Here is a 24,264-nt window from a genome sequence, read left to right on the forward strand (position 1 = left end):
ATGAGGGCTGACCAGGTCCCCCAGACAAGGCTGCCAAAAGGACTGAGGACTCAAGTGGCATTTAGCGCATCAAACCCAGGAGGTCTGTGCTCTGAGAGGAAGGATCTGAGGCCTCGACATTGCTAATTGCACAAAGTCTGGCATCCTCTAGGTCTGCAAAGCAGCTGGCACCAAAGGGAAGTCTGACATATCTCACTCATGCACTAATACAAAGCCCTGAGCCTAAGCGCTTTCACAGGTACCTGAGGTTACCGGGAGTATTTCAGAGCAAGCTCGAGCACCTTTCCTCAACCCTGCAATCAGATGCACCAGTAATGACGATATCAGAGAGGGCAGAGCAATCCTTGCTGCTTACTGCACCCCACAGCCTGCAAAATGGCACCATCCCAGCCCACCCACGGGTGCCAACCCACCCAATCCATGGGCGCTGCAAGATCTGAGCAACCAGGACCATGTTTGAGCACCCAAGGACATCAATGGCAAACACCCAGGTGAAATATCAAGGACACTGCAAAGTGCAAGAGGGGCCATGTCCCCATCCCACAAAGGATTCGGTTACCTCCAGCTTCTGCTACAGTCTCAAGGATCTTCAGATTCAGGCACCGCAAAAGACAGGCTAAGAAAAAGGTAAGAAGCTGGTCACTGGCTTTGGTGAGCCTAAGTGTGTCTGCCACGTGCTGGCAGATGCGCGTGTAAAAAGCACATCACAAGTCTGGTTGATTATCTTGAAAATCCACCCTGTTATAAATATATATATCATAACCGTTCCCTCCTAGAACACCACAGAATTCAATGGGTCATCAGGTTAGCCAAAAACTCCTGGCTGCAAGGAAAGCATGCCTTGTACTTTGCAAAATGCCAGCAGGGGGGGGTGGGGGGGGGGGTGGGGAATTAAAGCCAGCGAGATCAAAACAGGAATTCACAGCACATGCTTCACCAAGCATCAGGGTCTGCAGGAAACTGCTGACCTTGACCCCAAGCCAACAGCTTGCCCAAACCATCCTGTATCACACCCGCTGGGCAGAGTTTAAACACGCCGCTTCTGGGCTGTGAGGGGGTGAGGGAGGGTTCCACGCTCTGCTTTTGGCTCCACTGCATTGCCCTGACATGGAGCAAGCGACCCCCGAGCTCCAGCAGCCCCAGACATCCCGCGCAGGAGCCTGTTGCACCAGCCCAGGAGCCAAGCACCTCCCTCCCAAACCACCGGCGCTGCAGAGGGACACGTTTTCAAAGCTTTTTTCTAAAGAGACCCCGTTCTCTTCCTTTCCTGAGGGTACTGAAAAATCATTATCAACAGGGGAAAAAAAAAAAAAAATTTCCTCCTTTCATTCTCTAAAATTAACATGAGCTGCTCTAAACACTCATTGTACTGGTTCAATTTTTCACACACCCTGGAGTCTAACCATGACAAGGGGAGACACAGCAGTGGTTATGACCCAACTTTCTGGCTAATTAAGAAGCTTGTCAAAGAGCGGCTTCTCTCCCCAGAGGAGCCCAGGGCAGGAATGGAGTGACATCCCACGGCACGTGAGCCAAGCTCGTTTACAGCCTTGCTGTGCTCTTAGCTCCCAGTTTACCAGCCAAGGTGGAGGAAGGGGGAGCACCCCACGCTGTGGCATCCAGCACCCACACAGAACCCCTCTAAGCTGATTTTGGCAGGTGCTGGGAGAGGCATTGGGACCAAGGAAGGTCCTGCACCCCTCGCCCCCTATTCTGTACCACTCTGTTTGCGGCATCAAACTGTGAGAAGCAGAAAAAACACACTGAGGTTTTCTCCTGACAAATTCAAGTCAAGATATAATTTAGCCAACCACACGAGCACCTGCTTTTAAAGCAAAGTTTGGAGTTAACACGTGTCTAAGCACACAAAAAACCTTAGTAAGGTACAAGGACTCAAACCAAACCCCTAAAATCCTTGGGGGAGGAAAAGAAAACCTTGTCATCAGGCTATTCACACGTCCTTATTGCAACTAACGGAAGAGCAGTTGCATCCCAGTTCCACCCATCGGAAGAGCTGTTGCATCCCAGTCCCACCGGTTGCATCACAGTCCCACCAGTCAGAAGAGCGGTTGCATCCCCATCCCACAGGTCTGAAGAGCAGTTGCATCCCCATCCCACAGGTCTGAAGAGCAGTTGCATCCCCGTCCCACCAGCTGGAAGAGCAGTTGCATCCCAGTCCCACCAGTTGGAAGAGCGGTTGCATCCCAGTCCCACCAGTTGGAAGAGCGGTTGCATCCCAGTCCCACCAGTTGGAAGAGCGGTTGTATGCCCATCCCACCAGTTGGAAGAGCGGTTGTATGCCCATCCCACCAGTCGTCAGCCCAAACTCCCTCTCCCCCCAAGTTGCTTTGCCACCCCAAAGAACCTGTTAAAGACCTGGAAAGGCCCCAGCCTGCGAGTGGGGGAGACAGGTGAGTCGTCAGAAGGATGTTTAACCAGTCTGGAGAAAATAAAATCTCCAAATCACACTGAACGTTTAAGGCGGGGGGAATAATGAGGAGCGCATCAGGTTCCTTCCCCCTTTTTTTCACCCAGGTTTTCCAGACTGCAGGAATCACCTGGACCAAAAGCACAAGAATAAGCCCGGAAGCAGCCGGTTCCTACGGGACCCTGGGACAGTTCATCTCCAAACGCAAGTCACACCCCGCAAACGTGCCCCGCAGATACCGGGAACTCAGTGAAATCCGATTTTTCCAAACCATCTCCGTGTTCACCCCTGGGGTCCCCGCGCCTGGGGAGGCAGCGCATCCCCAACGATGGGGCCATGAGGGACCCAGGGCGGCCTGGCCATGGCCAGGAGGAGGAGGAGGAGAAGGATGGGGGGAGGAAGGCAGGAGGACAGGAGGACATCGCTCCCCGAACATCCCGGCGAAAGCCACGGGGTGGCAGCAGGGACCGGCTGATGGAGAGCGGGCACCGGGGCGGGGTGGGGGGACCAGCGCCCCTCACCGTGCCCTGCTGCCCCCAGGAACGCTGCCCGGGGGGGTTGCCCCCAGGAGAAGTGTGGGTGTGTGATTGCCCCCAGGAGAAGGGGTGGGTGTGTGTGATTGCCCCCAAGAGAAGGGGGGGGTGTGTGATTGCCCCCAAGAGAAGGGGGGGGTGTGTGATTGCCCCCAGGAGAAGGGGGGGGGTGTGATTGCCCCCAGGAGAAGGGGGGGGGGGCGGTGATTGCCCCCAGGAGAAGGGGCTTGCTAAACTTCAGGCAGAGCCGAGGGAAGGTCTTCCCTCCGCAGCAGGAAGGGCAAGCATCCTTTTGCAGCTCTGGTGGTACCCTGAGCACAGCTGGTCACCGCTGCAGGGTGAAGGGGACACACTAGTGACCTCCATGTGACAACCCCTTTCTCCCCAAGGGCTCCCAAACCCCCTCCTCCCTTCAGGTGGCCCAGCAGGGCCAAAAGGCACCATGGCCGGGGGGCAACCAAGCCACCGGTCTCCTCTGCTCCCTGTACAGTTCTTGTGGACACGATTTGCTGCCGAGCTCCTGGTGAACCCAGCTGCTTCACCGCACGCTGAGCTGGTACCAGTCAAAGGGCACCGACGGACCCTTAACGCTACCGAGGGGTTTGAACCGGAGCCCCATCTTCACTGCTCAACGAGCAGCAGCAAGAATATGGCAGCCACCGTCACCCCCAGGCTCCGCAGAGGGGTGGCCTCAGGGGCAGGAGCCTTTCAAACCAGCGCTACGGGACAGGGCGAGGACATCAGGGTGGAGAGGAGGAGATGCGTGCAGTCAGATGGCACGGTGAGGGGCTGCAAGCCTGCCCCAAGGGGTTCGGTGGGCACACTTGAAGGCACCAGCGGTGGAGTTGACCCAGGAGACAGAGAGTTGGAGGTACCAGTGAGTTTCACTCCAGGCCCTACATCGTTCATCCCATTGCCCCTCTTCTGGGGACATCGGAGGGCTGGGACCCCCACAGTCAGGAGCCCGGCTGCAAGAGGGGAGCTGCCAATCCTCCCCCTCCACATGCCTCCCAGCGGGACCGCACGGGTCCTGCCTGCCCACACCAGCGAGCCTGCTGCTCGCCACAATGCCGTGTTTGTTGCACAACAGAGACCTTTAAACATCAAGGCAACATGACATTTTGGAAAGGAGAGATCTTAATAAGACATCTGAGCTTAATCATTCCACCCCTGTCAGAAATGCGCTGTAATTTATCACCAAACCCAAGCGCGGGGACAACACGGTGCAATGCCATTGAAGTCAATAAAAACAGATGCCGGGCTCTCTATTTCCATTCCCATTCACACGGCATCCCCCAGAGTTTTTATTAGCAATTTATTTTCTATCCCACTCTCAATACATTGGTTGGCTTCGCCGGAGCTGGGCGACTGCTGCTGGAGGGGAAAGGAGCATCGCAGTGACTCCCATGCTGAAACCAGCTCTAGCAGAGACCTCTTTGGAATTACAATATGATAAATATACTTCCAGGTTATTACTCTTTTTGCTAGATGTTGTTCTCTGACCTGTTAGGTCTTGTCCCATTCAGGAAAGCATCTTTCCAGGGAGGCAACGTGAATTAAGCCTGCACTTCAGGGTGCTTTACTAGACTTATTTCCAAGCTTGATCTCAGGAAGAAAAGCAGATGAAACACCAAACTAAGCTTCTGACTGCAGTAGAGCCAAGCCAACTGATAACAAAGCAACCCTACTTTCTAGATTTAAAAACTTGAAAGAAAAAACCCCTGGATTTACAGGGAGCAGCTGGCTATCCTGACTGTCCTGCTCTGGCTACAGGACTGTCTCCTCTCAGTAGCACTCTACTTCATGCCCCGCAGCCACAAAATACCCAACTCCCTCCAGTGGGCTCCCTCCACTGCTGGGTTAAATTGCTTTAAGCACAGTTTAAATCCTCCTGAATTTCACAGGACACCCTGGAGGCATCAAGGCATCACAACACTGACTGAGCAGGGATGGAGGCAAAACACTCTGCTGAGCCAGCAGCCGGAGAAGGCAGAGCTCTTGGCAGAGGTCTCCAGTGCCCCGCAAGGACGACATGGTTCCACCAAAGTCCAGGAGCCAGTTTTAGAAGCTGGGCTATGGTTTCAGCTCCGCCAACCTTGCTCAAAAGCTGAGATGAATGCAGCAAGGTGCTGAGTGCTTTTTGCGTTGGCACAGGCCAGCAAGATCAGCCCAAAGACATGCTCCAAAGCAACCAGGGCTTGCGATCCAGCTTTGCATCGCACTGCTTTTCTCCCCTTCAGTAGGAGCACATTTCCAGGGCCTGATCCATCAAAGCTACTGCACAAAAGCTTTAAGTCTTCAAGGAGAAAAAAAACTTGGCCAACCTGAGGCTTTCAACTCCCCAGGAACAGAGCAAGACCAAGCATGAGCCTGATTTTAATTCTGTTCAGACCCAAAACCCCCCTTCTCTGAGGATTTCCACCCTTTAAAAGTTAATTCCCCAGCAACTTTATTTTAGAGCAATTTTCAGTTCCCATTATGCCCGCTGCGCTGCGTGATAAGTGTGTGGCTCGTCTACTATCTAGCTCTCTCCAGCCTGGGAAGATAGCTCTACTTCTCCCCAGAAGAGCGGAGGTGATGTTAGGAAAGTGGGTCTATGGATTATGATAAGAGAACGGGTGGTTTTATATGCCGAGCAGACTTGCTAACTTCCCTCCCTTTACCTGGCCTTGCGCAGGCTATTTTCCATGCTGCTCTATCTCCTATCAATAGGAAACACTCAAGTGCAGCTGGCGCGTTAGAGCAAAAGACCCTTCTTTTACAGATACTGCATCATCTAAGGCTAATGTAACCATGGGCTTAAAAAATTGTACAGGTAATGGCTTCAAAAAAAAAAAAAATTAAAAAAAAAAAGTGTCACGAAGACAGAAAGATTTTAGTTTTAAAGGACAAAGAGAAAAAAAAATAGCAATTTTACTGCTTTAGGAGAAGAAATCCTTTTGGAAGCTTGTTAATTTGTTTTTCCTAATGCTGAGAAGTAACCTGTGAATGTTAAATATCTGCTTATAGGCGGGGGCCCCCAACCCTGCTTTCCATTACACCGGGCATCCATCCAGCCGGAGCAACTGCACTGAAGTCGATGGGTTACTTTGGATTTTGGCCAAAATAATTCAGATCAAAATCTCCTCCCGTGTTTGTGTTAGGGGGACCTGATCCTGCCCTACTGCTGTTCAGGGAGCCAGGTATTACCATTGCTATGCCCTCTTTTGCATGGGTTTGTCCCTTCTCCCAGTGCAGGGATGGACATCACCGTAGGCTTTACTGGTGCCAGAAACAGGAGGCCACTCTTCAAATGCTCTAAGCACATGAAAGCAAAACAATTAAATTACCTACTTTCAACAGTTTGTCACCTATGTCAAATATTAAAGCAAAACAATTGATTATTGAAAAGAATTAAGAGGGAAGAATAAAAACTCTCCTCTCCTTCCTAATGAAAATTCAGGAAATTAGGATTGACTCTTAGAAAAAAAAAATACCCTCCTGCCTTATTTACTGGTTTTGTCGGTGGATTTTTTTTTCTCCCCTACTTTACGGTGCATTAGTGAGCGGATTGTCTTTCATCTCAGGCCCCTGAACCAGTCTCAACTAAAAGAAATTATGTTTCAAAAAATCAGCACCAAATTAAAGCAAGCCCCCACAAGCTGCACACCAAAAAAATCCATCCTTTGCTTCCTTAACGTTAAATATTACATAACGTTCCCTGTCTTGTTTTTTTTCCCCAAACACTTTTTCAAACTTAAGCCAGTCTGCAAAGGATCTTACGGACTTGGCAGTCAACATCTCAATGCCAGACACAACTAAGTCAAGAACATCTTTGCTGTGCTGTGGTGCAGCAGCGCAAGGAAGATCAGAGACCTCGCGCCCAGGCTCGGCCACGCGCACAAACGACCGATGGATATGGACTCTGCCCGCATGAAGGGGCTTTATCCTACAGCTTGTTCCTATGGACTCCACAGCTGCAGAGCTTCCACCACCCCATTTCCAACTCCCCATCCAGGTTGGTGCATCAGGGATGGGGAAAACCCATCCAGGGAAAGTTCCCCTGGCCTCTTCTCCCTGCAACAGCAGTTCAGATGTTGATCACCCAGGGTTCCTATTAGATTTCAGTGACAGCCGATTACAATTTTAATATCTGTTTAATTATTCTTCTGCCAACCCAAGCAGCAGCGATTATTGCATGAGATTAAGCACTACAAGGCTGAGCCGCGTGCAAATTTCTTTCTGTGTTTCTGAAGACTTATCTCCTTCAGACAAAAAAATTATGCATTTCTTAGACCAGGATTTTTTTCCCCCCTTTAATGTTTTGTATCACTGTGAATTGGTGTAATCACTATTATAGGATGAGAAAAAATGGCTAAAAAAATACAGTTTAAAAGGAAGACAAAACACCACCGAGCCTCACATTAGAAAAGCAAACAGCTTCATCTCAAATTTAGCAAGGTCTTACAATAGCACTCAGAGAAAGCATTTTACAGAAGCAGGACGTACCACTACTGCCTGCATGGGAAGAAAATAATCCCTCATCCCAAGCACTTCTGGGCAGAGATGGAGACAGAGGCATCATTTTCAGGCTCGGCATGCACCATTAATGCAACCAAAGACAGCTCCAAAGTGGAGAGAGCTGCTCTTCTCCATGCAATACTGCCCAAAGTAATGGCACTGCATTAATCTGAATGGATATGGAAATCACCACCTAGATTTAAGTTACATAAAACTAACTAACAGTGGGACTTCCCCCCCCCACCCCGTACACAGTTAAAAAAATACCTGGCCATCAAAGGTATCGTCTACAAGAAATAGCTCAGCATTGCTGAGACTCTTAAGCCTGCAGAGAGTAGCGGGGTGCAGGGGTACACCTGGGCAGGGGGTGGGAGCCCTTAACTTAGTAGCTAATAAAACATTTTCCTCCCTATTGTGGCAGCCTCCTCCCACCTCCTGACCTTTTTCCTCTTAGAGTAATTAGAAGCTACCTGGTGGGAATGAAAGAGGGGAACTGGAGGTTGAGGCTGTGAAGTTTAACCTTTTCTTCCCCTGTGCTCGTCGTTTCTCTCTTTCTCAGCATTGGAAGCATGCAAAATTTAAACTGCCTTTCAGGAAAAGATGCATAACCTCATGCAACTCACACCAGGGAAATTGCAGAATTGCAACTCTGGGAACTCAGCAGCAGCCCCTGGGAGGCTCTGCAAACCATTGTTGTCCTACAGAGCTCGTGCACAAGATAGCAAGGGGATAACAGAAGAATCACCCTGCTTTTAAAAGCTCCCACCAAAGTTAAATAATAATAAAAACATATTTAGCAAAAGTAAGAATTAAACCACTTATTTTTAGGATAAAGCCAAGTCCTTCAACCAGAAGGACTTTGTCTCCTACCGCTGCAATGGAAGTTTGCAAACCAGCCTCCTTTGAAGTAAACCATGTTTAGCGACAACAGCTTGCGTTGGTTTAAAACCAGCTTGTTTCAGGCTCACGCTACTCCCCCAGTGATCTGTAGATTAATATAAAAAAAGTATATAGCTGATACAAGTAACATCCCCAGGGAGCTCAACCATTTCCTGCACTCACATCCTTATCTGCATTGTGATGCTCAGGATTGCCCCAGCACAGAGCTTGAAGCAGAAAAAGCCCTTCCAGCCTGCCTGAAGCCACCTGGAGAGACGTAAACTTACTTACTACTACTTTACTCACTGTAAAACTACTTACTACAGCGTATTGCTTCACCTCAGCTGCCCTCCCAGCACTAACCCGCCACGACCCACCCCAGAAACCCCTACAAGGACAGCAGTAAGTAATCAGCTCAGCCGCAGAAAGTTAAGGATAATACACAAAAAAAATACATTCTTTCAGAAACAAACACTAATCTTTTTTAACTACTTTAATAAAGTTGCTATAGAAGGCCTATCTTGGCTTCAGACATCAAGAACACAAACAGCAAGATGATAAAACTATCAGCTTTTAAAAGAAAAAAAAAAAAAGCAATTGCACAGCACTTACCTTAACGTTGTAGAAACTAGCCCAGGAAAAGAATAAAATGAAGCTTTCCAGAGCTTACAAGGCTTGATCGCTTCTGCTGCTTCACATATAACTCTCCCTAAGCTTTTGTAGTAACCTTAAAAGTAAGTTTGAAAATTATATGAAGCACTTTACCCAGAACTTTCTTCACCCACAGCGACTACCCCAAATCAGCCCCACAAGTGACCTCATGCAGCCCAGGTGCACCTGCCCCCACTGATTCCACCAGTTCCAGAGAACATTCCAGAACTATAAAAGTCAACAGTTCCTCAAATCCCTTTTCCCAAGCCTGGGCAGCATCCTGGCTTGCAGTCCCTGGTATGTGCTTGCTCTATACCATCAGCTATTTAAGCAAAACAATATTATTGTGTTGTTTTGTTATGTGTAATCCTGAGGTTTAGTGGCTGTAGTTAAGGTGCATAGTGGGATTTTTAATTTGCAATGCTATAATTAAGCATTAGAAAAGGGTTTCCAGCTATTTTTTTTTCTTTTTTTTTTTTATGGCTGTAGCAATGTATTTGTGCAATGTTATAGTTGGCAACACAGCAGCTCTGCTTATACAATACTGGAGTTAAAATGCCTGACCTACGCTGAAATGGGAATAAAAAGGAGGTTTTTATGCTGAGATGCTGAGCAATTTGAAGTGAATGGCTTTAAACGAGGAGGTTCTGTGTCTGAATAATGTTGGGGTTACAGCAGCAAGCCTGACATAATTATGTAATTTTTCTGGATGGCTAATAGGGTCTGTGTGAGCTGTGTTATTGTTATTGCTTGATTTCGATCAACACGTGGGGTAGCAGAGTTGTTCTCACTGTGTTTCCACACGGCAGGATGTAAAGATGTGCCGATTTCAAGGTGCCACATGGTTACAGTCGCCTTACGTGTTATATATAGATGTGGAAAAGCACAGTGTTAACTTCTGCCGTTATTCGCTAGCTGCCCTGAATCACCATCTGTGTATTAATTCCTCTTTTCTTGGGAAAAGCCTTTCCCCATCGGAAAGAGAAGCATCTGATACAGCCAGGGAAGCCTTGCTGGATCTCTCATCGCCACCAGCATGAGCTGTCTGGAGATGCTCTGCTTCAGTGGTGCCTCTAAGTGCAGGACTAGTGTTCCTAAAAATCCATGTGTTTAGCAAGGTCTTTCCCTAAATCTCTCCCTTTCCTTGCCTTCATCCTCCTCCTCATAGAAATCTTGGGTTCTGCAGTTGTCTCAGCTTTCCAAGTCACTCAGGGCTGGGTCTTACCTAATTATAACTCACCTGGTGAGACAGGTAGGCTGGAGCTGGTGCCAATAATTAACTTTATTAATCCCAGCCAGGGTGAAATAGCCCAGCTGTGAGCTGTGGAGGAGAAAAAGGGCTTCTCCTGCCTGCCCCTTTCTCCTCTGCAGTGAGAGGAACCGGTGGTGAAGTGTGCTATGGCTTCAAATCCAAGTCTTTTTCAAGACACAGGTGAGCTGGAAACTATAAGGGAGAAAGGGAAGAAACCTTTGCAAATGCACTTTTTGATCTACCTTAACAACTGCTATAGAGACTTAAATGGAATTCATTTCTGTGATGAAGGAATTAATGGCAATACGGAGAATCAGGCTCAGGTAGGAGACTTGAATCCAAAGAAGGGAATAAAGCCTTGAAATTCAAATGAAAAATTATTATATAAGCATAAAGGGAAGCTATTTTACACCTGTAAGACTAAATGTATAAATATGAAGCAACTGCTCCCTCTGGGAAGAGGGGATTGTGCTTTTAATTCACCCAGACAAATATGCAGCTTGGTTCCATCTGATTCCTTACACTTCAGGAATAGACCAAACCAAAGCCTTTGTGTTTTCTGCCCTCCGTGCTCCTCATTTCTTGCGGCCGTGGTGGTCCTTCCTGCACCGATAGCCCCCTGGGGCCAGCGCAGGCTATGGGACACAAGCCCTGTGGTCTGGTTTACCTGGCTCTCCAAGGGCTTCCACAAGCTCAGTGTCCCCCTTGGCCACTGTTGCTACACAGGAGATCCAGCTCCCAGAAAATCCAGACAGCTGTAGAAGCACTGAGGATAGCTGGGCTGCCGGAGACAGGCATCCGGGTGGATTTCTTTACCCCCCAGTGTAAGAAAGGAAGAGTGATGTCTTTATGGGGGTGAGAAATGTTCTGGCCCTTAGTACTGGAGTGGGACTAATCTGGGAACAGGTGAGTTATGAGCCAGATAACAAGGGATTTGGATGTATATCCAGTGTGGAGGCAGCTTGAATTATTTGAGGGCAGGTGCTCTGCTCTCTTTTGTAAATCCATCTTTAATGTGCCTGAAGCTGGGTGTCTTGAATAGAAAGGCACCCTAAAATCACAATCTCCCTTACTCTAAGGCTGTCCTTTCCCTCCTAAAGCGTGCTGGTCCCTCGGTGCCCAGCCTATGTTTTCCCCCTGGGACCAGCTGTGTCCCTTGTCACCTTCCTCCAACAGCCTGTTCCCTTGAGATATATTATTTGCTAAGCTCCAGGAAGGTACCAGTTAGGAAAATCCCCTCTTGCACCCTTACTCTGCCCCATGCAGTCATACTCCCTGCACAGTCAGGTTGTATTTCGGTGTGTTATTTCTAACGCCTAACACCGAACAAATCAAATGCGCGGAGGAAAGTGTTCTCCCTGTCTTGAAAAGCCACATGAAATGGGAAGCGAGAGCGGTAGCGGGAGTATAGGAATCCCGTTGTATGCAGGGAAAACCCAATTAGTCTGTGCACCCTGACAAAAGTAGAACTGAGCCTTTTAGCAAGGAGTAGTTAATCTTCTTTAGAAAAACTAAGCAGGGACTACCAGTGGAATAGAAGTTGGTGCGGTACTGTTGAATATCTCTAAAGCCACTTAGAGGTTCAAAGAATGAACAAGGCCATTGCCAGCCTTATTATTTTGATTTGTTTAACGAAAATACTTTGCTCATTCCATAGATGTTATGCTTTGATAAGGTAATTGTTCAAGGGCGCAGCTTACATCCTATTAATACTGCACCCTGGGCAAATTAAACCTGACCCAGTGGAGAGGCAGATCCAAGGAGCCCGGTGCTGGTGTGACACTCCGCCTTTTGTTCAGCATCCTGACAGGGAGCGGAGCTGGAGGAGTTTTATTCTTGGGTTTGGGTCTTGCCTTCTCTGGGAGGGGTGGGGAAAAAAAGAAATGAATCCCTGTGACATGCACAAATGAACAGCATGGCTAACCCAGTTCTTTGGAAGTCTGTAGGGTCAGGGTTGATGGTGCAGGAGTACTCTGCATTAAAAAAAAAAAAAAAAGGGGGCAGCAAACTTCTCCTTTAGAAATAATACTGGAAGTAGAAACCGCTTTCTCCCTGCTTTAGGGCTTCAAAAACCCCATGGTCTGATGGCATGGAACTCCCTTCCTTCCTCAGGAATGAAGTTAGGAGCATCTCTGGCAAATAAGCCGAGCCTTGTCCCCTAAGAAAGGGGAGGAAGGAGGAGAATTGGAGGCCAACGTGCAACCTAAGGGCCATGCCCTGGAGCTGGGGAGCCTTTAAACCTCCCTTTTCTACCTTGTCTTGTCGTCTTCTAACCCACCTGCAACCAAGAGCAGAAGAGCAGATCTCGGCAATAAATGCAGTCAATTTTTTGCCTATAGCTGGCTGTGGGTGGCTGCCTTGCTTGAGGACCGCTGATACCTGGTGACACTTGGGGTCTTCTGAGACCTGCGATGTGGGAGGGCACTTCTGCACCAGCGGCTCAGGGATGCTGCAAGAGGCTTGCCGTGGAATCAGGCACCAAATGTCTGCACCCAAATTCCATTTGCTTCCTTTAGCAGCTTCTGGGCTCTAATGCAAATAACCAAAAAAAAAAAATTTTTTTCTTACGTCAAGGATGGGTGGACTTGGCTTCCCTGGTCCTGGACTAGGAGCTGCTTTGCCAGCCCTCAGCCACCTTTTTAACGAAGCAGTCCATTTTTCCTGAGCCTGCCTTTGCTGCAAATATTCCTTCTCTCCTTTATGGGCTTTCTGAAAAAACAAACACTTCAGGCTGAATGTGTTACTCTTGCTTTCACGATTTTTTCAATGGTCATTTTAAAAAATGCGGAAGTCCCTCAGAAATATTTTTTTTAAATCCCTGGTTTTCAAGGTGGATTTATCGCCCTTTAAAGAGAGATTTATTGGATAATCGCTTAAAAAAATAATGCTTATTACTCCGGGATCTCAAATGGAAAACCTTCCCACATTAGTAATCTTCTTGTAATTGCAGAAGGTAGCAACTTTTCATTAAATAATTCATCCCCGGGCGGTTTTGGTGGGTTTTTCTCTTTTTGCATCCTACTTGTGAAAGGAGGTGGGGGATCATGATCAAATTCTTCAGGTTTTAGATGACCAGATGAGACGCATCTGACTTGTCTTCTGAGGAGATTTCTCATTTCTAGATCCACATCGCTCTAGAAGCAGGACAGCATCCCCCCCACCCCCCAAAAAAAAAGTAGGACTTTCTTTGGTGGAAAATCATAGTTATTAATGATTGATGATTGGGGCTGCTCTCCTCCGGTGCATTTTCTGGGCAGGTTTAGCTAACCTGTGTGCATCTGGGGTTTTTTGAGTAGAGAATTGGCTGGACAGCCCTTTGCCCCCCCAAGCCTGGGGTGGTTAGCCCCTTCTAAGGAGACATCTAACACCTCACACTTGAAAAGCCCCTTCCTCCTGCGAAGGATGCAAGGGATGGATGCTGCGGTGAGAGATGCTCCTAAAAAATAATAATAAAAAAAACTAAAAAAAAAAAAGCCAACCCCATTCCCTTCTGCTTATGAGCTGGCTTTCAGCACTGATTTACAAGCCGTTTCTCCAAAGGGAATAGCGATATACGGCATTTATCAACCAGAAACATACCTTAGGAAACCATGGAGATGCGCAGGGAAAGGGGGAAGCGGGGAGGAATTCTGCCCCTGTTCCTTTAAGCAGTTACTTGCTCCTTTCCTGATTGATGCTTGTTTTAATCTATTGCTCGCTGCTCCCAGGAGAAAAAAGAAGGGGTCTCTCTTTTGTGAACATGGGTAATGAAGCAGAGCACTGGGCAAAAAAAAAAAAAGGGGGGGGAAAAATATTAAAAAAAAAAAAAAAATTAAGAGGGGTTCCCTCTTTCTCAGCTGGCTGCTTGGGTGCGCAGGTAACACCCCGGCCCCCAGATCTGCATGTGAAATCGCCATTTCACCCCTGCACACTCCTTAATTGTTAGAAAAATGATTTGTGAAATTGCTTTCCAGCAGGAGTGTCCCCCCCTCCTCTGGCTGTGACAGTCCCCTGGCACCCCCTTAGCCCCCCTCTCCCCCGAAACAAAATTTGGGGCTGCAGCCACATGCCACAGCATCGCTTAAATAAAAATAAATAGTAAAAATTATATATATTAAGGTAGCTCTTTGCTTAGTGGCTGCCCGGAGCTGGCAGCAAGTGTTGGAGGAGAAAGTGAAGGGTTTGGGCATTTTTTTTTTTTTTTTTTGGCTGAAAGTGTCAAATCTTGCCCCAATTCGAGGAGGGGGGGAGATGTGAAGGAAAACAACTGCTGTGTTTGATGTGAGAGGTTTTTCTCCCGGCGAGGTAACCCTAGAGCTCGGGGAAGGCAAGGACCCGGGCTCGGGTGCTTGAGTTTAATCTTCCTCCGGTGCTGGGAGAGCAGAAACATTTAATTTTCAACTTTATTCCCAGGCTCTTCACCCCCCCATCTAAGCAAATGAAAGGCAAATAATTGAATTACTGCCGCGCTGGAGGAATGCGGTTGAGAAAGGGCTGCGAGCTGGTCCAGCTCAGCCCTGCCCGTTATTTTTCTGCCTAAAACTTAGGGAATTGGCGTTTTTTGGGGCGGGGGGGAGGAGAGGGGGTTGATTTTCGTTTGCTGGAGCCCCGAAGTCAGGGCTGAGCCGGGCTGAGACTTTGGGAGCAACTTGACACCTTGGAAAGAATTTCAATATTGGGTTTTTTGTGGGTTTTTTTTTTTTTTCGGTTCCCCCACACTGTCCCCGTCCCGCGGTTTTTCTGGGGGTTTGGGTGAATTTCAGGCGTGAAACGTGAGAAAAGCAAAGGCGGGTGCGGGTTTAGGCTGAGCTTGGCGGCTGCGGGAGAAGAGGAAGAAGAAGGTGAGCGATGAAGATGTGGCCGGGCTGGGAGGGGTCCAGCCAGGGCTTTAATTTCAAAGCAAAAACCAGCACTGGCGAAGGGGGGGATTAGGGGTGGCGATGCCTTCGGGGGGGGGGGGGGGGCGGACAGGGAGGAGATTTAGGGACCGCATTTTGGGTCCAGACAGGTCAGAAGTGTCGCTGGCTGCTTTCTTCCCCCCTCCCGGATGCTTTTAGGGGAGGGGGAAGAGAAGTTTCCAGCGGTTTGCACGGCAAGTCCTTTTACAGCTGCAAACAAAAGGGTTCGTGAGCCCTGGCGTCATGCCCCGCTGCGAGGAGGATTCCTGCCCCGCTCCTATTTTGGGGGGGAAAACATTGGCTATTTTGTTCAGCCCGACCCGGGTCAGCGAGCGAGCGAGCGAGCGGGCAGTTTGCGGGAGAACAGCGGGGAGCACCGGCCGCCCCACCCCCACCCCCAAACCCCCCCCCTTCAAAAAAAAAAGATACCAGCTGAGCAGCACGGAGCCTGTCTTTTAATTAAAGACGTGATGTTAACGAGGGAGGCGCGCAGGGGGCTACCTGGGGCTGGGGAAAGGAGGCGGTGGGGCTGCTCAGCTGCTCGCAGACCCCGGCCCGTATAACGGGGGGGGCGGGATGCTGCGGGCCGGCGATGCTGCGAGCAGGGCGGGATGAGCCTCAAACCATCACTGCTGGGCAGAGGGTCCAACCCTCTCCCAGGGGAGTGGAGGAGCAGCTAAGTGGGGGTATTTTATTATTTATTTTATTATTATTTTATTCGGGTTTATTTCATCTATTATTATTTTTATTTATTTGTGTGTTATTTATTATGTTATTATTTTATTATCTATATTATTAACACTTTAACCCATACTGCAGCCACCGGACCGGCTTTATCCCGCTGGGACTCGCACAGATGCTCTAGGCATGCCCAACTTTCTTAGGGAAAAAACCCCACCCTATATATATATATATATATTTATATACACACACACACCCAAAAAAAACTTTCCTAAACTTCCTCCTCGCTCCTTTCACCCCAATATATTTTTCAAACAGGGGGAGGGGGGCGCCCAGCTTTCAATCAAAAGGAAGCCAAGCCTAGTAATGAATAATAACATCTTAAAAAAAAAAAAAAAAAAAAAAAAGGAAAAAAAAAAAAAACAGGCGGCGAGCCCGTGGCTGCGCGGCGCGTTGGGATGCTGCGGGCTCTTATTGGTCCCTCGGCCCCGCCGTGGTACCCCCTTCCCCGGCCGCGGATAAAAGAAAGGAGCTGGAGCCTATCACAGCTCGCTCGTCCTCCCCACGGCCCCAACTTCAGGCTTTAACAACTTCCAAACCCTCCATCTGACACCCCCCAACCCCCCCCCCCCGGCCCCCACCCCCCCCCGACCACTACTACCCCCCCCTTCCCCATCAGCAGCATCCCTTAAGCGACCGGCACCAACCACTTTAAAAAAAAAAAAAAAAACAAACAACCACAACAAAAAAAAACCAAACGCAACAACAAAATAAGGGGGGAAACTCGGCTCCCCACGCCCCCCCTCCCCCCCCCCCCCCAGCCCTAAGCCCAGGCCCAGCACCGAGGCAACTTTGGATGTGTCCTGCTTCTCCCGGCAGTCTGGGTTACATTCCTCCGGAGCGCCCGCTCAGGCCGGTTGTGACATAGCCCTAAAACTTTAAGAGGAATTTCTGGTGGGTGATCCCCCCCCTTTACCCACCCACCCCCTTTTTTTTTTTTTTTTTTTTTTTTCTTCTTTCCTTGGAGCAAAGATTTCTCCCTTGTTTTGCAGCCGCGGGCTGGAAGAGAGAAGCACTTCGGCTCTGAGGAGACACATCCCCGCAGCCCCCCCGCGCCGCCCCCCCCGGCTCTCCCGGGGCCAAGGGGTGCCCCCCCGGTTCGGACCGGACCCTCTCTGCTGCCCCGACCCCCACACACACCATGGCAGCTCTGCCCGGGACGGTGCCTCGGATGATGCGCCCGGCTCCGGGGCAAAAACTACCCTCGCACAGGCTTCCCCTTGGAAGGTAGGTGGGAAAGCACCCCTCTTCCCTGCTCCTTCGCCAGCACCCCGGGATAACCCGGGAGGGGACGGGATGGGCTGCCGGGGGTGGGGGATGCAGCTAAACTTTGCAGCCGGGCGGGGTTCCCGATCTGAGCATCCAACTTCTCGCTAATATTTAGCCCCTTCCCTTCCCGCTGTAGCGGCTGCCCCCCGCGAAATTACCGGGCTTCGCCTTTTTATTATTATTTTTTCCCCCTATTTAAAGTCATTCCAGGCATCCCGCAGATTTTGGGGGCAAATTCTCATGGGTTAGGTTGCTTTTTAGGCTTGGGGTTGGGTTTTTTTGGGGGGGTGGTGTTTGTTGTTTTGGTTTTTTTTTTAAACCCGCAAGTGTCCCGATGCTTTAATCTCCCCGAAAAGGTGGGGAAAACCAACCCAACTCATTTATTTCAACTTTTCTGCGGGAAAATAAGGGCAAAAACCTCTAAACGGGGGGTACTTCCAGCTGCGGCCAGCCGAGATGTCCTTGGCCGGGACTGGCGAGGGGAGAGGGGGGGGACTTTGTAGCTGTCACCTCGCTAAGTGTCATCCCCACCTCGCAGTGCATCAACTTCCCCCGTCATCTGCTTTTTTTTTTTTTTTCCTTTGTGTTACGGGGTTATTATTTCTAGGCACACACCACAAAAAAAAGGCAAAATTAGAGCAGGACCCCTCTCCCCGCATTTATTAAACAGGAAAATTTCATCCTGACCGTGATCAAGTGGCGAAACTCAAACCTGTGGAAAACCACGCAGGCTGCAAAACATACAAGCTGGGGGGATTTGTTGAAGTGCTTTTCTGTAGCAAATGAAGTAAAACAGACGGCAAGGGAAAGGATCAAAGGATTACAACAATATTTGCACAACATGACTGGGAATAATGAAAAGAGAGAGCGGCCGGCGGTTTTAGTACCTCTTGAATGTAAAATTGGCCACTCGAGTGTTATCTGTCGATAATGATATATCCAGGGAGTGCTGGCCAAGTGACTTGGAATTAGTGGTGCATGATTCTTGTTAAATCGCGAGGCAATTTCTGGAATCGACTTTTCTTTGTATAAAGAGAAAAATCACCCCCCTCGCCTTCCCTGTCCCTCGCCCCCTCCAGCCTTTCTGCAAATTACCCAGCTGAGTTCTCCCCCCCGCCCCGCCTTTTTTTTTTTTTTTTTTTAATTTCCAGCCTGTGAAATCGCATTAATCTGCAAGATCTACATTGCGAGATATTAAACAAATTGGGGAGGGGGGTTAGGGAGCCGCTGGTCCCCGCTCCGGGCGGGGATGCGCTTTGCAAGGTGTCGGGGAAGCGGCGCTTGCTCCGCACCTCCCCAAGCCCCTTAACAAAACCCACCAAAACCACCACCACCACCACAACAACAACCAAACCTAAACTAAAAAAGCCCCTCGAGGGTATTTAAAAAGCTATTTCCAAAAGTTTGCTGGGAAGCAGATAGCTCCGTAATTTGAAGCAAGCGTAGCGCGCTTTTGGGGGAAATGGGAAGTTTGGGGGGTGCTTTGCCATGCGGGTTTAAATCTTCCCTTATTTAAAAGGTCGGGTATGAATTAAAATATAGGTGTGAAATGCCAAAAATATAGGGATAGAGACAAACGTAGCGGCCACCTCGGAGAGCGGGGTGACGGGCGTGTGGGTCACGGGCTGATTTTATTTTCCATCTATCGCTGGGAAAAGTCTTCCCCGTGCTGCCGGGACAAACACCCGGGGGAATGGGCAAGAGGTTTCTCCCTTCTTCTAAACTTTCAAATACCGGGAGAGAAGCTGAAGATGTGGGGAGGGCTGTGCCCCGTTTTGCTGGATTTTCCTTTCTTTTAACTTTTTTTTCCCCCTTGTTGGGTGTTTTTTTTTTGTTGTTGGGTTGTTTTGGTTTGTTGTTTTGTTTTTTTTTTTTTTTCCTTGCTCTCCAGTTTCCACCCCGCTGGGCCAGGGCAGGGTGAACCAGCTCGGCGGGGTGTTCATCAACGGTCGGCCGCTGCCCAACCACATCCGTCACAAGATCGTGGAGATGGCTCACCACGGGATCCGGCCCTGCGTGATCTCCCGGCAGCTGCGGGTCTCCCACGGCTGCGTCTCCAAAATCCTCTGCAGGTACCAGGAGACGGGCTCCATCCGTCCCGGAGCCATCGGAGGCAGCAAGCCCAGGGTGAGTGCAATGCGGGAGCTGAGCTAAACCATCTCCTGATGTTAAAAAAATGAAATATTTCTTTGGAGGGGTGGGGAGTGTATTAAGATTTTCAAATGGGTACGCAGGGAAAAACGGGGAGGAGGGGAAAGGGCTTTAATAAAGCTGCAATTTTCAGGCTCGGATGGGTAGAAACCAGTGCCGAGTTGAAGGCTATGAATAAATTAAAGTGATTTTTTTTTCTCCTGTGCAACAAGTGGCGCGCGTTCAAGCATTTGCTTCGGCCCCGGTGTTGGGGAGGAGGCGAGCCGGGATGTTTTGGGGAATAATAAATCCCTGGGTGTATATAACCTCACTAAAAATAGCGTCCCCTGCACCCCCTCCCTGCCTCCTTCTGCCCCTGGGGCTCAGGATAAGTCCATCCTGGGTGATCTCTTTGGCCCCCAAAGGATCTACTTTTAGGATGGCCAACATTTGGGAAAGGAGGGCCTTTCCCCAGCTTAATTTTCCTCCTTTTCCCCCTTCCAGATACTTATTCTCAACCCCAAAACTAGCAGCCAGGGCAAGGAGGATTGCACTGAGCTGAACACCTTTTCTTTTTCAATTAAAAGCGCTTTTTTTTTCTTCTCTCTCCCCTCTCTCTGCACACGCGGGCACACACCGGTGTCCCTTGATCACAAAAGCAGGTTGCAACTCCCGACGTAGAGAAGAAAATCGAGGAATACAAACGGGAAAATCCTGGGATGTTTAGCTGGGAGATCAGAGACAGGCTCCTGAAGGATGGGCACTGCGACCGGAGCACCGTGCCCTCAGGTGAGAAGGCAGCTTGGCCAGAAGGACACCCTGATACCCATAGGAACATGGAGGGAAATTATTATCGCCACCAAAAATGTTTCCAGAGGCTACAGCCATCCTCTCAGCCTCTGCTTTGATAAGGGAGGAGGGGGAAAAACCCACCTCAAGCAAACTCACAGCAGCAAATAAACAGCAGGTGAGGGGGTGTTGTGCCCTGGCCGCGCTGCGGTCTGCTGGAAAAACACACACAAACAAACCAATTTTCCCAACTTATTCCAACTCCCTTGAAAGCCAGGTTCTCTTGATACAGAGGGAGCCGGCATGCAGGCAGACCCCAGCTCTGGCGTTACAGGGGACCCTGGTTGCCCTGCTGGGACTTGCTTCCTCAGTGAGGGCTGCAAAGTGGCGTTTCCATCGGCCAGGGATCCCCATCACCCGAGGAAAGATACCCCGTACCCCAGTACTGGGCCTGCGGGGGTGTGCTTAGGGTCTGCTGAGCTCTTTAGGTCCTAGCTGTGAGTTCCTCTCTGTTTTGGGGGGGCTGAGACTCCTCTGTAGGGCACCTCTCCCCCAAATCAGGACAGGGCCCATGTCTGAATCCAGGCTGTGAGGTTCTGTCTGGGACTGGGGTGGTAGGTGGGTATCGGGGGCCCTTTCCCTGTTACAAAGACGGTGGTAACCCTGGGGGTGCACACTCTGGGGTGTCCCACCGGCTGCGATGCTCCCTGGGGTGTTGCACACAACCGGGTGCCGCTTGTGCCAAGCGTCTCAAGGGGACGGCGACAAGTGCGTCCAACTTTGGGCATCCACCTTGGCACCTGAGTGAGCTCAGGGATGTTTTGGAAGGCACAGAGGACCAGGCAGGTGTGTACCCCTGGGAAAAGGGGGTGCGGGTGCCCTTCGTGCATGTGTGAGGCCTCATGCCCAAGTCGTGTGGCCCCAGCTTGGGTTTTCCTGGCCAGCTCCCACCTTGCCTTCCCAGGCAGCTTATACTTGCCTTTTTGTCTTTGACTGTCTGAGGTTTAGTGAGTTCGATTAGCCGTGTGCTACGCATCAAATTCGGGAAGAAAGAGGAAGAGGAGGATTGTGACAAGAAGGAGGAAGATGGAGAGAAGAAGGCCAAGCACAGCATAGACGGCATCCTGGGTGACAAAGGTAAAGGTGGCTGTGCGTGCCCCAGGGCTGGGCTGGAGGGGACATTTGGGAGAGGGGACGTGTCGCTCCCTACCAAGAGTAAGATGGGATGGCTCCAGAGCCTCTTGCATTTGTCCTTTTGGAAAATGAGTGATGGCAGAGCGGAGGGTGTGATGCAGGGCCCTGGGAGGGGACGGTGGTACCCAGCCCTGCGGGCTGAGGATGCTTTCCCAGGAGGAAGAGCTGTTGGTGTTTTGCTCTGGATCAATTATTTATAAAGGGGGAAAGGAGATGGCAGGGGCGAGGCATCTCTGATTCCTAAATGAATTTGTTAAACAGATTTCTCTCCTGCTCTCTAAGTGGTCCCCTGAAACACGGGCTGACAGTTGACCGATTTGGCCAATCAATATCAATTAGAGAAGCAAAGATCGGCGCTGCGCTGGGGCTGCCGCAGAGCCACCGGCGCTGGGGAGGTGCAGAGGGGAGGTAGGGGATCCTTGGATCAGAGGAAATGGGGGATCTGCACCCCTAAATGGAAGCTGGGTAAACAAATCTGGCTTTTGTGATGAAAGGCTTAAGGCCAGGCCGGCAGTGGGGGAGAGCAAGGGCCCTGTTATCGTCTCCCACAGTTGGCACTTCCATCTCATGGGAGGAAAAATTAAACTTTTTCAAGCTCCTGTGCTGGAAATGTGGGGTGGGGGATGAGGCATGGCCGGAGCCAGCCATTGTGGCACTTGTAATTTGATTTTTGGCAAGTTCAGTGGAGGCTGAAGTTCCCCTTCCCCCCCCCCCCCAAAAAAAAAAAAAAGGGGGGGGGGGAGAAAGGTGGCATTTTTAGGAGGCATAATTGAGGTTTATCAATGAGTGTGTTTGCAAAGAAGGGGAAGTTTTGAGCAATGGGAGGGAGGAGCTGCTGTATCAGCCTGGGCAGAAAATTATTTCCTCGTGTCGCAGAGCTCAGCGCTTCTTTTGGTGGGGAAATGGCAATTATCCAAGTCTTGGGGACAGGCATCAGGAAATTGGGGGTTGCTATTTTTCTCCAAAATTGATGGTAAAATGGCGATGGTCCGGGCCTGTCAGGGTTGTGTCGGTTGGTGTTTTGGGGGATTTGTGATATCGTCAGTGTCGGGCCAAGAGGGACGGGGTGAGAGGTATTTTCCACATGGAGAGGGTCTCCAGCCCAGGGGTGGGAAGCAGGGAGGGATTGCTCATAAAGTTTCTCAATAGCTACAAAGTTTTCCTCATTTTGGGAAGGCCTGGGTGAGTGGGGAAATACTAAAGTGGGGGGAATTTGGGGCAAGAAAAAACTTCTCCGTGTCACCATCAAACGTTACTGGGAGTTTTAAATGAAGGTGCACAAAAGGGGTTTCTTTAAGGATCTGATCCTTTTTTTTTTTCCAACCTTGAAGATGAACTTCACTTACAAAGACCTTCAAGTCTATTGAAGCTTTATAAGTAAAAGATTCCTGACCACAAAAGCAAACAGTAGAAGAAGAGGGGGGGAAAAAAAAGAGAGGAAAAAAAAAAGGGGGGGAGAGAAAGGGGGGGGGGAAAGGGGGGGAAAACCCTAGGCTGCCTTAAAAATGGAGTAAAGGGATGGGGGAGGGAGGGCTTGTCTATTCTCATTCAAAATTCTGCAAGGAGGAGAAAAAGTTTGGACAAAGGGCCAAGGAAGGGAAGAAAGGGAGATAAATTATTCAAAACTCCCTGCTGTTAGATAGTTTTGTAATATTATAGGACCGTCTGTTGGAAAAAGGATAGCCGTTGGACGTTGCAAAATGTTGCTTGTGATTTGGAAACAGGCGATGCTCATTTGCAAATCGGGGCTATTGTGCCCGCGAAAAGCTCCCCCCCATCACTTTGGGGTGTTTTTAATTGGGGGTGGGGTGGGGGTGTTTGTCGGATTTTTGGGTTTAAGATTTATTTTATTAGAATCTCACCGCTTGAAAAAAAAAAAAATCGTTTTAAACTGCTGATTTATTATTTTTTTCCCTTGTCCGTGCGTGTTTTCCCCATCACCACCCCCAAAAAAGAGTGAAGGAGCCGGAGGCTTTTGATTCATTAATAACATGCAGAAGTGCGTGTTAATAAGCAAAACAAAACGCTCTCTTCTTCCTCCATGGGTAATATCGCGGACAAATAAACCACGAGCCCCCATTTCTTTATGAAACCAGCCCGGTTTGAATCGAGGGCTAATTTGGGCAAATTCCTGATGCCGGAGCCCGCGGAGCGCCGCGGTACCCCCGAGCGCGCAGGCTCCGCTCCCTCTCCCATCCCTTGAGATAAATCCCCATTTATCAGTCGTTATTATTTTTTTTTCTTCCCCCGCAATCGCGCCTTGAGTCTGTAGACTGCGGAGAAATCACCCCAAAAAGGCTCCGATTTGGGGGTTTGGCGGGGGGAGCATCAGGCGCAGAAGCGGCGAGTTGGCAGCGGGTTGGGTCCTGCGCCGCGATCCCCCAGATAAAATGCGATTAAAAAATAACCATTCATTTTTTTTAAATTTACTGCCGTCAATGTATATATTTTCGCGTCCGGAAAAGTTTTAATGGCCCTATTAAGGTAATTGATGATTCAACTTGTAAAAGACTCGGAGGCGGTGAGTGTACATTGTATATTTTTCATTTTAATTTCCCCCCCCCCCCCCCCCCCGGAAAATAATAGTCTTTAGCGATTTATTCTCCCCCTGCCCCCCCAGTCCTACCGATTTTCCTGGTCTGCAATGAAATAAAAATAGTAACGCGCTTCTGACACTTGTTCTCTAGCTCTGTTTTTACGGAGTGGGTTTGAGTTTTGTTTGGGGGGTTGTTGTTTTGTTTCTTTTATAACGCGTTTTTATTATTATTGCGGATGGGAGGGAGAGGGGGGAAACTTTGTTTTGGCCTTTTTGCTCTTGACAAACGCCTTTGCTCCATTTGCGGGTTCTCCTTGCGGGGAGCCGGAGGAAGACAGCCCTAAATGCTCTCTCTTTTTAAGTGTTAAAGAAAGCTTCCACCCTGCGCCTGTTTCTTTCTATCGTCTGCTTGGCATTTAATAATGTTAAGACTTATTAGAGCTGGTAATGAAAACTGTGGCTGTTGAATAGGGAGCTGTGTTGGA

The 24,264-nt window shown here is 49.4% G+C and overlaps 1 protein-coding gene across 1 annotated transcript in view; it reads left to right on the forward strand.

Annotated features, from left to right (window-relative positions):
• The first annotated feature begins 17,002 nt into the window (after window positions 1-17,002).
• PAX7 (paired box 7) overlaps window positions 17,003-24,264 on the forward strand; it is a 100,394-nt gene continuing 93,132 nt past the window's right edge. Inside the window, 5 exon segments of the mRNA XM_055705297.1 lie at window positions 17,003-17,056; window positions 17,058-17,088; window positions 19,022-19,257; window positions 19,920-20,049; window positions 21,058-21,186. Coding sequence (XP_055561272.1) covers window positions 17,003-17,056; window positions 17,058-17,088; window positions 19,022-19,257; window positions 19,920-20,049; window positions 21,058-21,186 — 580 coding nt within the window.

This window comes from Falco cherrug, chromosome 3 (genome assembly GCF_023634085.1).
Source record: "Falco cherrug isolate bFalChe1 chromosome 3, bFalChe1.pri, whole genome shotgun sequence".
Taxonomy (NCBI): Eukaryota; Metazoa; Chordata; class Aves; order Falconiformes; family Falconidae; genus Falco; species Falco cherrug.